General features: G+C 56.3%; 3 protein-coding genes across 3 annotated transcripts; all 3 read left to right on the top strand.

The window, feature by feature from the left end:
* Positions 1-1,610: 1,610 nt before the first annotated feature.
* Positions 1,611-3,180, top strand: IWZ02DRAFT_432322 (uncharacterized protein; the record flags this gene model as incomplete). The annotated part of the gene is made up of 2 exons (XM_066766211.1): positions 1,611-2,484; positions 2,537-3,180. The coding sequence occupies 2 exons, from the start codon at positions 1,611-1,613 to the stop codon at positions 3,178-3,180; spliced, it is 1,518 nt and encodes a 505-aa protein (XP_066623957.1).
* Positions 3,181-5,132: 1,952 nt separating this feature from the next.
* Positions 5,133-6,516, top strand: IWZ02DRAFT_449086 (integral membrane protein-like protein). The gene is made up of 3 exons (XM_066767374.1): positions 5,133-5,492; positions 5,556-5,833; positions 5,881-6,516. Exons 1-3 carry the CDS (start codon positions 5,355-5,357, stop codon positions 6,419-6,421), a joined length of 957 nt encoding a protein of 318 aa, XP_066623956.1. The 5' UTR covers positions 5,133-5,354; the 3' UTR covers positions 6,422-6,516.
* Positions 6,517-8,966: 2,450 nt separating this feature from the next.
* IWZ02DRAFT_374964 (amidase) lies at positions 8,967-10,718 on the top strand (the record flags this gene model as incomplete). Its single annotated transcript, XM_066764791.1, has 4 exons — positions 8,967-9,050; positions 9,109-9,230; positions 9,283-9,350; positions 9,397-10,718. Coding segments are annotated over 4 exons (1,596 nt in total), but the record flags the coding sequence as incomplete, so codon positions are not given.
* Positions 10,719-12,299: the final 1,581 nt, after the last annotated feature.

Below are 12,299 nucleotides of genomic sequence, written 5' to 3'. Positions count from 1 at the left end.
GTGGGGATGTTGCCGTGCGTCCACCATCATCAATGACTTCATCATTGACTTGCACCTGAATAGGGTGGTCTGCTCTGTCAGGATGCGACCACAGCGGAGCGGGAGTTCTGAGACATGGGGATCAAAAAGTTGAGCGTGCTTTTAATGGATGGATAGACAGACGCGTGAGCATCATCGGCGCAAAAAAAAAAAAAAAAAGGACTTCGTTTCTCAACCAAGATTGGCTTTTCCGGCTTGACGACACCGGTGTAGAGGACGTGTACAAGGTCGCAATCAAGCAAGTATCGTGGCATATCCGTGCCCCAGATGTGCAAGTCAACTTTGAACCGGTGAGAGATGGACAACAAGTGATGCGTTTGTTGTTGGGAGTGGTCAATGGCAAAGGCGGGTTGCGATTGTCACAGACGCGTAAGCCAACGACCGAGGCTCTGCAAAAGGAGTGTAGAGGTCAAAGTAGTAGCACGGGAGATGGCACCTTGGCGGGCCGACGACGCAGAGGCTTTTGTGTTTCTACGGTAGACATCTGCAACGTATCCAACCATCAGGCAGTCAGTGGCAGAGCATGGATGGACACGTGGTTGTGGGGAGCTGGTGTCTGGTGTCTAGTTGGCCTGGGCTAGCGCAAAGTTTACAAGTAGTGCGGCGTTTTCCGCTTATGGTCGGAGGAGAACGAGTGGGGACCTGACGGAGATCACAACGGTCGGTCGCGACACAGGCATGGCCGAACATTGTGCCCTTTTTTTTTTTTTTTTTTTTTCTCTCTCCCGCTTTCGTGTGTTGCGCAGCTTGCGGCAGAGGGTGCAGGGCCGCGGTGAGCGGGACGAGCAAAAGGCAGTCGTCGCCATCTAATGGATGCGGATGATGCGTCGCTCTATATAGGATGGCGACGAGCACGCGTCAGTCTTTGTGGGGGAATAAAAATGCAGACGCTGGCTCCTTGGAACGACGCGCAATGGCGAGGCTGACGCGCGGCCCCCCCAGAGCGAGCCCAGACGGGAGGCCCTGGACCAGACGGCAGCCGACCAGGAGGCGCAGAGCCCGGCACCTCAGCGCATTCTCCAGAACAAGCGGCGACTGCAACAAAGACGACGGCGAGATAGGTGTATATCTAATTGTCGCGGTCAATGGCATGCAGCCAGCGTCGTCGACAAGATCGCATCCCGGGTGTGAGATTGGAAGGAGTGCGTCGGCCTCTGGGCAGCGACGGTTCCGTTGGAGGCGAGCTTGCGCTGCTGACGACGGCCGTCATTGGCTGCGCTCCCAGGCGCTGACGACGCTCGTCGCTCTGCCCTACCGACGCTTGCGCAGCTCGCCGACACTGAGGATCCCTTGACACCTCATCCTCCGTCCATCTCACCCCTCTCACCTCCAAGTTCCAGCACCTATTACTTACCCCAGTGACCCCGATTCTCCTTCTTACCCCCTCCATTTCGACCTCATCGCCGTCCCCCATCCCGACCCTTCACTCCAAGACCGCCGTGCACTGGCCCGCCGCTGGTGGCTCCGTCGACCGGGCTGTGCAAGACGCAACACTACTGCCGTCGCACCCTGCCTCACCACGACTCTACTCTTCACGACGACGCGCCCAACGACTCTTTCCCAACTGAACAATGGCCGATGCGACCCCCTCTCGCCGGGCGCATGGCCTCTCGCCCATCGACGAACAAAAGGCCCGAGAACTGACGGACCGCTTCCGTCAAGTCTTGAGCACCAAGCGCATGAACGAACTGAGCAGCCGCTCCCGCTCCGCATCTCCCGCTCCCTTCAACGCTGCTCTCCCTCCCACCAACGCGCCGCCTCCGTCATACAGCTCGAGCATTCGCAACATTCCTCTCGTGCCTAGGCCGCCTTCGGACGCTCGGTCTATGCGATTCAAAAACATGCTTCTTTCTCTCTCCAACATGCCCGTCAAGTGGGAGAATCCTGGTCTGCTGGACGAGGCGCTGAGGGTGATTCCGCTGGACCAGATCTATGGCGAGGCCGAGGAGGAAAGCCAAATATTCAAGGCCGAGGCCGAATCGCTCGGCGCTGGCAAGAAACCCGCCTGGGGCTACCAGGATTGCGTCATCCGGGCGCTGCTGCGATGGTTCAAGAGATCTTTCTTTACTTGGGTCAACAACCCGGCGTGCCATACTTGTGGCTCTCCCACCATTGCCGTCGGCCTGGCGGCCGTGCTTCCCGACGAGCAAGCGCGCGGTGCCAGCCAAGTCGAACTCTACCGTTGCTCGCTCGAACAGTGCGGGACCTACGAAAGATTTCCCCGCTACAATGACGCATTTGTGCTGCTCCAGACCCGGAAAGGTCGTGTTGGAGAGTGGGCAAATTGCTTCAGCATGCTTTGCCGCGCCATGGGTAGCCGCGTGAGATGGGTCTGGAACTCTGAAGATCACGTCTGGACCGAAGTGTATTCGTCACACAGAAGAAGATGGGTACATGTCGACGCTTGCGAGGAAGTCTGGGACAAACCTCGCCTGTACACAGAAGGTACGTCTAGTCCATGTCGAATCCTCTCAAGGTCAAAGCTAACGACGCACAGGCTGGGGCAAGAAGCTTGCATATTGCATTGCCTTTTCTGCCGACGGTGCCATGGATGTCACAAGAAGATATGTGCGCACCGCAAGATTCGCAGCCGAGCGCAAGCGGGCACACGAGTCGGAGTTGCTCCACATCATGAACGAGATTCGCGCACTGCGAAGATCCAAACTGACCAAGAACGACAAGTTCCGTCTCGAAGGCGAAGACATGGCCGAGGACCGAGAGCTGCGACGCTACGTTGCTCAGCAGGTGGCGTATGAGATTTGCAAACTCAATCCCGAGGACATTTTGCGCGGGGGCTCTGGAAGCGCACGCCCCGACCCAGAGGCACAAAAGGCGGCAGAAGGCCGGCAAAACGGTAAGTGTCTGCTCGGCCTGCACATCAGTACAAAATCTGACAAGGTTCCCAGGCTCTGCCGAATGGATCAGGTCAAGAAGCGAAAGCGGAAGACGATTCCAAAACGGTCCCCACGACCAACCGCCGCGGAGATGAATTGCAAAGACGTTGGAGTCGACATGTTTCGACCCTTCTCCCAATTGGCATCCTACATCGGAGCCATGTGCAAAATCCAAGAGTGGAGGTGCACGGAACCACTATGTTTGGTTTTTGTGGACGACGACGCGCCGCCCCACATTGCGCTTTGAGGACGATGCGTCGTCACGAAGCCAACATTTGGCGGCACGCCCGGTATTATCCTAATTAGACCTTGGTTGCGTGACGACGGTCGCAATTTCGGCTGGCCTGGCGTGCCGACCAGACCTAATTTTGCCGCGTTGCGACGTCGTTTGTCGCAGAAATTTCCTCTCTTGTCACCACATTCAACAGCAGCGGTGGCGAAGCCTTGAACAAAATGACTTTGTCAAAAAGCGACCAGCCGCCACCACGGCCGCCGTGATTACCTTCTTCTATGCCCATGAACTTTTAGGGATTGGGGTATTTCTACTATTTTGGTTGCCATCGAGCACGGCGACACGGCTCGTCTAGGGGGAAACAAATTTCGTTTGTCAGGGACTGGGATTAGTCTCTATATTGGGGCGCTCGACCTGGAGGTCTAGTCGCGGGAATCTGGAGTTGGAGTTTTGGGAGAAGGCCAGGGATATCATTTAGGACTGGGGAACGGGCCCGGGCGTGCTTTAGGGAGGAGCTAAGAGGTGGTGTTTCTGCTTTGTCTGTTTTTCTTGTGTATCTGGATTTGGGGTTGTGGCACTGAGCAAGGGAGCACGAGATGAGGCGGGCGGACAGCGTGTTCTGTTGATTGTGTAGGTACGTGTGTTGCACTGGCTGAGGGTGCAAGAGGTCAGCACATGTGTAGTTGACGACGACGCCAAGCACTGGACAGACAGCGGAGCGGCGGACGAGAGCAATTGCAGAGACGTAAGAATCGAACCAAAGAGGTGCAGTGCAGCACACACATCCTTGGTAGTGGTGGTGACAACCAAGCGCAGAGGGTGAGATGGTCGCGGATGGCGCAGGCTAGTTTCAGCTAGCGCAGCCCATTAACTTATTTTTCTCTCTCCCACTCGCCGTGCGAAGATCACGGAGGGGGAAAAGGCTTAGAGAGCGAGTAGGGCTGGGGAAGGGCTGACTGGCTGGGAGTGATGGGTGGGTGGATGGTGGATGGTGGATGGTGGATGGCTGATGGCTGATGGCTGATGGCTGATGGCTGATGGCCTTCTCCGGTGGTCCACGCGCCACTCAGTCCTTGCATGTGCGATCCAACCAATGCGGTGCGGCCAAAAATAGCAGAGAAGTTGAGGTGACGAATCGCCCTCTTGGCACCGGGTGCTTGGCGTGTGGTGGAAGAGGGGACCCCTTTGCGGCGGGATTTGTCACTTGTCATTCGTCGCTGTCTGCTGCTGCTGCTGCTGCTGCTGCTGCTGCTGCCATGTTGATGCCTTGGATGACTGGTGATCTCCTCTTTTCTTAGCCACGCCTTCGTGTCGATGGATCAACGGACGGATCGCGGCATGCGTCGTGACCTCTCTGAATGACTGTCTGTCTGACTGTCATGCCGTGACAAGACTCTTGCTGACGCCAGACGACAGAATTTTTTTTCTTTTTTTTTTCTTTTTAATTCGCTCGAATCTTCTTGGCTTGCCCCAATGCCGCGTGTGTAAAACGAGCAAGAGAATGAGAAGGCGCGTCTTGCGCGAGGGAGAGAAAAAAATTCTCAGCTCATGGCGGCTGGCGCAGTCAGGTTCGGCGGCCGACACGACACGCGTGCGTATGCGAGTTGAGGGGAGGGGCGGGCGCAGCAGCAGCACCAGCAGCAGAACCCCAGGATTGATCGGCGGTGGAATGGGGCAGGAGAAGGGCAGATTTTTGTACCATCTGGGGCCCGTGCCAGGCGATGCCTTGGGGGCTCAGGTCAGGTCTCGCTTCGCTCGTACGTACGTCACTGTGCTGTTGTCTGTGGCTGGCCCTGCCACAAAGCTCCACGCACGCACTACGCTCCGCTGCGCCCCCATTCCAACGAACGCACACTGTCTGCTCCCTGGTCGGCTCACCGCTTGGAGCGCCCTGTCTGCCCGACTGACTTCCTTGACAATAAAGAGTACTGCACGCCTCCACATGCCTTGAAACATTCATCCCAGCTTCTGCTGTTTACCTCTCCCAACCCAATCCGACCATCCCACTACCACAACCACCACCACCTCCTCCTCCTCCTCCTCCTCCTCTTCCTCCACAATCCGGCAACAATCCTCTCCTCACAAACCACCCCCCTTACGACCGTCGCGTTGTTTACAACCGCCGACATTCTCGCAAGCATTCTCTCCAGGAATCTTTCAGCTGCACAGTTCGCCGTCGTCGCCAAAGCATGGGGAAGATCGGTCGCGCGGCGTGTATTTTCACGCCCATGGCTCTGGCCATCGCCGCGCTGGTCTGTCTGGTACTTGTCTTCTTGGGCGGCTCCAACAAGAGTAGTTCGACACTGAGTGATCTCTACTTTTTCAAGGTGAGCAGCTCCCACGGAGCGTAGAAAAACACAAAACAACAAAAGACTGATATCGTTCGCCAGGCCGACACTTCTAAATTCCGTTCCAATCCATTGAACATTTCTCAAATATCGGGGACGGACATTGACGACAAGCTTCTGGCGGCGCTACAGACCACCGTTGATTCAGACCTCAAAGACATATACACCGTCGGCCTCATGAACTACTGCGACGGCGACAAGAACTCGACGGGAGGATACAAGCTGACCCACTGCTCGTCTCGCAAAGCGGCCTACTGGTTTAATCCCGTCGAGGTCTGGGGACTGAACAACACTGCAGCTGAAGATCTGATTCCTGATAGGCAAGTCATGTTTCAAAATAATCAGAACTAGAACTAACTGCAAACAGCCTCCAGAAGGGCCTAAATATTTACCGCAAGGTCGCAAAGTGGATGTACGCGGCGTACGCGGTGGCGCTGGCATGCACCTGCCTGGAGATTGTCGTCGGTATTTTTGCCATCTTCTCGCGTTGGGGCAGTTTTATCACCACCTTCGTTTCGACTGCGGCCACCATCTTTACCGTCGCCGCATCAGTCACTTCTACAGCTCTATACGCCACACTCGCCGGCACCTTTGATTCGGTCCTCAAAGATTACAACATTACGGCCAGCCTGGGCAGCAAGATGCTCGCCGTCACTTGGCTCGCCTCCGCTTTTGCCATCGGCGCCGGTCTGTTCTGGATGCTTAGCACATGCTGCTGCTCCGGACGCTCCAACGATAAGCACAACCGTGGCCGTGGCCCCGTCGTCGAAAAGGCCCCTTACACATACGAGCGCGTCCACAGCCCGTTCGGCGTCGGCGCTCAAAGCAGCACTGATGGCAACGTCCCGCTTCGAGACATGAACGGCCAGCACACGGGCTACGAGCCATATAGCCATCGTAACGTATAGAAAGGACAGGGGAAAAAGAAACAAACATTGTGAAAAAGCTGCATTTTTTTCCTTTTGCCCTTCCTTTGGGGTCTTTTTTTTTTTTTTTTTTTTTTCCCTTGTACATTCTTGACGACGAAGAGCTGGCAAGCCGATGGACGACCTTTCCCTTTGGCCTGCCCCTCGATTTTTCCCAAAACCGGCGGTGGTTAGCATTGGCGTTTCATGGGAACCATTCATGACGGGTTTGCTGGGACTTTATGGGGGCTTATAGATATACGTCCAGCATGAGAAACTGGCATCAGCGGGCGCGGCCCTCGGGGCTGCATGGGATTAGTCGATTGATCAGGATACCACGGTGGGATTAAGCAGGTAGTAGATATCACACTATACGGAATCAGAACTTTTCAGCTGCACATACACACTCTCTTCTTCTACGTCTGTTTTGCCTACCACCGGGCAATATCCTCTCTCTCGCTCCCTGTTGCTGCTGCTGCTGCTGCTGCTGCTGCTGATGCATTCGACCAGCACCGTCCGCCGTCGTGTCGTCGTCGTCGTCGTCGTCGTCGTCGTCGTCGTCAAAACAAACCTCCTAGCGCCCTGGTAACGCGGGCCGGTTTAGGTTCGCGGCCAAGTACCTTAGTCAAGCTCTCCCGTCCGTCCGTCCGTCCGTCCGTCCGTCCGTCGTGCCGTGCGCTGCCCAGCGCACATCGGGACCGGCTCGCGGTAGGTAGGCACCTGGTTGGTGGTCAGGGTCGCCAGGTAGCGGGCCAGCCAGGGACAGCTGGACGGCTGGCCGACCGATCGATGCTGGACCCTGAATTGGCATTGCGACCTTGGTGAGGCATGCGTTGTTGGTGCCGAATTCTCTTTTGGCAGGGCTAAACTAAGTAAAAAGCTACAGAGGCTCAAGGTTTTTCTCCGAGGCATGGATGCTTCTCTCTGTGAGGCCGAGAGGTAGATAGGTAGGTGGGTGCGCGCGACCTGCGTCCCGGTGCTGCTGCCACCCTCACCTCCCCCCGCCCATCTCTACCTGTGTAACTCGTCTTGAGAAGCACGATCGGTTCAACCGTTCTGCATTCGCACAATGCCATCATCATCATCATCATCATCATCATCATCTCCTCCATCTTCTCCGTCTCCATTCGCATCCAGCCCAAATGAAGACAAAACCAAAGCCCACAGCGCCACAGCGCGTGCGATTCCAACCCTGACAGCAGCTTCCACAGTCAACAACGCAGCCCGCCACCATCGTTTTTCCCTTCAAAGACGCCACGTCCTCGCAGTGTTGCTGCTAGTAGCCGCGATGTTGCTTGCGCCACTGATGAGAAATGGGCGCGGGTTTAGTCCATCTTGGAACACGTCGACAACCAAGACGACGGTGATGCACTGGCGGTGTTGGTGGTGGCGGCGGCTGCTTTATGGAGGACTGCGAGCGACACCAGGTAAGTCATGAAGATGAGAGCGCGAATCACCACGGATGAGCGGAAGCCAGACGACGACCCAAGATGTCTAGAAGAGGAAGACTGGTGCGTTATCATCTGCGCTGCTGCTGCCTCTTCCACGTCTCCGTCTCTACATACAAATTTCCTGTTTTCCTGGAGATCATTCACGTTTCACCATCGTTCATGGGTGGCATGCATGGCGAAAGAAGTCCTGCACGTCAATCCACCATGCCCACATATCCCCACCAGTTCTATGTTCGTCAAAGAACAACAACGTGTGGGGAAGAGCAGCAGCGCTCTCTTTCAGCTCCCACCCCTGTCGGTTTGCCGCTTCTCGTCGGTCCACCTTACTTGCCGGGTATAGTCTGTGCAGTGCATCCTACATGCCGTGCAGCGCTAGACTACATGTGTGGGCTAGTTTCGTGGGATGAGGCTCTCTCGACGAATAATGGGTTGATCGAGCGGGGTTCTCTTGTTCTTGGGGCGACGTTATCTCTGTCAATGACTTTTTCCTTTTCCCTGGTACCGGGGACGACAGAGCAAGAAAAGACGAGATTCGACTGACCGACGGCGCGCGAGACAGCATTCTGCTGGCAGTAAAAACGCACGCGTGCTGAAGCTCCTTCTGTCTTTGCGAATCCGAGGGAGATCGCTGAGTCTGACTGATGGGTTGGACGAAGCTTGAGTCTGCTTGTTCATCTGTTTGTCTCGGGCTTGCTGTCTCGATTCATTGAGCCGCGTATCGTCTATTTGTGTCTGTATCTGTCTGTCTCCAAACCCTCTGAATAGCCCATTGAGCGTCTCTTCTCTCAACTTCACTTTATTGTCTCTTGCGCCCGTCAATTCAATCGGAAAGATAACCAACGCTCTCCTCCACCATCCTTGCAAGCAAACATTCGCATTGCAAAACACCGCCACCATGGCTTCCCTACGCGTCCTTCTCGTCTCTCTTTTCCACATTTCCTTTTTCCTGGCGCCCGCGTGGTGTCGCACAACTACCACCATAATCACCACCGTCTGTACGTCATCATCGTGGCTGGCTGGCTTGGCTGCTGTCTCGGTCCTCTGCATTGGAGCGTGATCCGCTGACCAAACGTTTTGCAGCAGCTGACAACTCGACGCTTCCCAGTCTTGCCGAAGCCACGGCTGACGAGCTCCAGGCTGGACTTGGAGCAGGCTTATTTACGAGCGTCGACCTCGTCAATGTTCGTTTTACCGGGAGGGCATGAACTCACGCAGGAGATGCTCATGTTCTCGTTGTAGGCATATGTCGCGCGCATCAAGGAGGTCAATGGCTCAGTGAGAGCCGTGACGGAACTCAATCCCGATGCGCTTGGGATTGCGAGCCAGCTCGATGTGGAGAGGGGGAATGGCACTGTTCGCGGGTGGGTGCTCTTTTGCAGGCCTTTTGTCCTGATACTGATCTCGACAACGCAGACCCCTTCATGGGATTCCCATTTTGATAAAAAACAACATTGCCACGAATGATGAGTTGGGCAATACTGGTACGCAACCCATACGCCGATGAGTACACGGCTGACCATCTTCCAGCTGGTTCTTATGCTCTAATAGGAGCCAAGGTTCCACGTGATGCCACTGTCGTCCGAAAGCTGCGCAAAGCAGGAGCCATCATTCTTGGTAAAACCAATTTGAGCCAGTGGGCCAATTTCAGATCCAACAACTCGACGAGTGGATGGTCTGCGTACGGCGGGCAAGTGATTGGAGCTTACTATCCCAACCAAGACCCAAGCGGCAGCTCGAGCGGCAGTGGAGTCGGATCAGCTCTCGGTCTCGCGCTGGCATCACTGGGAACCGAGACGGATGGGTCGATTCTGTCTCCCTCGAACAAGAACAACCTCGTCGGGATCAAACCAAGCGTGGGCTTAACGTCGAGGGATCTCGTCATACCCATTAGCCCGCGGCAAGACACTGTGGGCCCCATGGCCCGCACCGTCAAGGATGCCGCATACCTTCTCCAAGCCATTGCCGGTGTGGACCCATCGGACAATTACACGCTGGCCATTCCTAACGGCGGCAGCCTTCCAGACTACGTCGCTGCATGCAGGCTGTCGGCGCTCTCAGAGGCTCGCATCGGTGTGCCCACCAACGTAATTGAGTTCTACAACAGCGACGGATCTTTTGACACCGAAGTCGCCGCGTTCAAAGAATCGCTAGCCGTGCTTGCCGCTGCTGGCGCAACCGTCGTCCCCGACGCAAATTACACTGCCTTTTCCGAATTCGTGCAATCACAAAACGAAACCCTCGTCCTCGGCACCGACTTCGTTGCCAACCTGCCGACATACCTATCCAGACTGACGCAAAACCCAGCCAAAGTCAGCAACCTGGCCGAAGTGCGCGCTTTTACGCAATCCGACCCCCGCGAGGACTACCCAGACCGCGACACGGGCATCTGGGACGCAGCGCTGAACTCGTCGACGCCAGCAAACACGTCTCCCGAAGTCTGGGCCGCGTACACGGCGAACCAGTTCCTGGGCGGCGCTGGCGGGCTGCTGGGCGCGCTCGACGCGCACGACCTCGACGCCGTCGTGCTACCGACCAGCTTCTCGCCGGGAATCAGCGCCATTATCGGCGCGCCCGTCGTCACGGTGCCGCTGGGCTTCTACCCGGCCGACGCGTCGGTCGAGTCGCAGGAGGGGGCGCGCGGCCTCGTCGACACGGCGCCCGGCGTACCGTTTGGGCTGAGCTTTGCGGGCCGCCGCTGGAGCGAGGACGCGTTGGTTGGGTTTGCGTATGCGTTTGAGCAGAGGACGCGGGCGAGGGCGGACGGCAAGCCGTGGGTCAGTCCGACGACGGAGCTTGGCCATGTGTTGGTTGAGGGCGCGACGCCGCCGGAGCCGTGTAGCAGCGGGTAAGGGGCGGAGATGGATGGAATGCAGACTGACTGGGATGAGTGGAGGAGGAGGAGGAGGAGGAGGTGAGGTTGGTGCTCTCTGATCACAACCCACGGCATTGTTCCCTTGGTCCTCAAGCGCAGTGTCTAACTCTTGATGAAGGCGACAATGGATGATGGCACGCATGGACTGACTGGTCTCATCGACCCACTCACGACCGACCGACACATCTTGATGGGACACAAAACATCAAGGGGGCGGCGGGCTCTCGGAGCAAAGGGAAGCAGCAACAAGCAAACACAAAGTCTCAGCCAGCCAAACAATGGCAGAAGAAATGGAGAGGAATGAATAGGATTGAAATCTACCCGTCTGTCTCATCTCGCCTGTCGAATCAATACCATGGTTCTTCTTCTTCCTCCTCTTCTTCTTCTCATTCTGCTCCTCCCCTTCTCCCTTCTTCGCTCGCTCCCTCACCTGCCCCAACCTCAGCCCTGTCCCACCCACCTACGCCTTCTGTCTGTCTGTCTGTCTGTCTGACTGTCTGTGAGACAACACGGCCACCGTCGCTGGATTTGCCGTCCGACCGGAGAAACAACCGCGGGCGACGACGCGCTGAATCCCATCCGCTCGCTTGCCGCCACGCACGCACACGGGCCGTGCAGCCAGCCAGCCAGCCAGCCAGCCAGCCAGCCAGTCACGATATCAGAGACACTCACGCTTGGAACCTCGCCACGCTCTTTGGCCGTATCAGGTTGTTTCAGACCCCCTTACCCACACCACACCCTTAACCCCTCTTCGCCACCCGCCAGCCCCCCCCCCCCCCCCCCCCCCCCCTTTGCAACGACTGACTGACTGACTGACTGACTGACTGACTGACATCACAGCAGGAAGGGCTTGGTTGGTTGGTCGGTTACCTAGTCGTACACATACATGTACACATACCTACCTACCTACCTACCTACCCCTCCCTCTGTTCTCTGTTCCCTGTTCTAGACTTCCCGCACCCCTCCCCCTCCCTGCCTCCCTACCGTCAGTCACTGACACTGACACTGACACCACAGGCACACGCACAACAACCGAGCACAGAGCTGAGAACGTGCACCGCACCTCCTGTATCAATCTAGTACGACGAACGGACGGCGCTCGTCCCGTCCCGTCCCGTCCGGCGCGTCGTTGTCTGTCTCACTGACTGTTTCACTCGTGTACTTGATTTCGCGCACGTCTGTCTGTCTGTCTGTCTGTCTGTCTGTCTGTCTGTCTGTCTGTCTGTCTGTCTGTCTGTCTGTCTGTCTGTCTGTCTGTCTGTCTGTTTTTCCGTTGCTTTTCTGTTGTTGCTTTTCTGTGTCGTCGCCACACACACGCATATACACACTCGCTGTGTATATATGTATGTATGTGTGTATGTGTGTATGTGTGTATGTGTGTATGTGTGTATGTGTGTATGTGTGTATGTGTGTATGTGTGTATGTGTGTATGTATGTATATATGTATGTATGTATGTATATATGTATGTGTGTATATAGGGTACGCGCGCGCGCGAGCAAAGAACTTCTTTGTTGGACGGCAACCTACCTACCTACCTACCTACCCGTCCGACACTCT

The sequence above is a fragment of the Phyllosticta citriasiana genome, assembly GCF_038021145.1.
Source record: "Phyllosticta citriasiana strain CBS 120426 chromosome Unknown IWZ02scaffold_5, whole genome shotgun sequence".
Lineage (NCBI taxonomy): Eukaryota > Fungi > Ascomycota > Dothideomycetes > Botryosphaeriales > Phyllostictaceae > Phyllosticta > Phyllosticta citriasiana.
The sequence above is the reverse complement of the archived record's forward strand: the minus strand, read 5'-3'. Positions and strand labels throughout refer to the sequence as shown.

What these genes read in the sequence shown, in the direction of transcription:
- IWZ02DRAFT_449086 (XM_066767374.1), top strand. Translation starts at nt 5,355, where the DNA reads ATGGGGAAGATCGGTCGCGCGGCGTGTATTTTCACGCCCATGGCTCTG. An exon ending in GTGATCTCTACTTTTTCAAG is followed by an intron (nt 5,493 to 5,555) that starts GTGAGCAGCTCC and finishes ATCGTTCGCCAG; the next exon opens with GCCGACACTTCTAAATTCCG. An exon ending in GAAGATCTGATTCCTGATAG is followed by an intron (nt 5,834 to 5,880) that starts GCAAGTCATGTT and finishes AACTGCAAACAG; the next exon opens with CCTCCAGAAGGGCCTAAATA.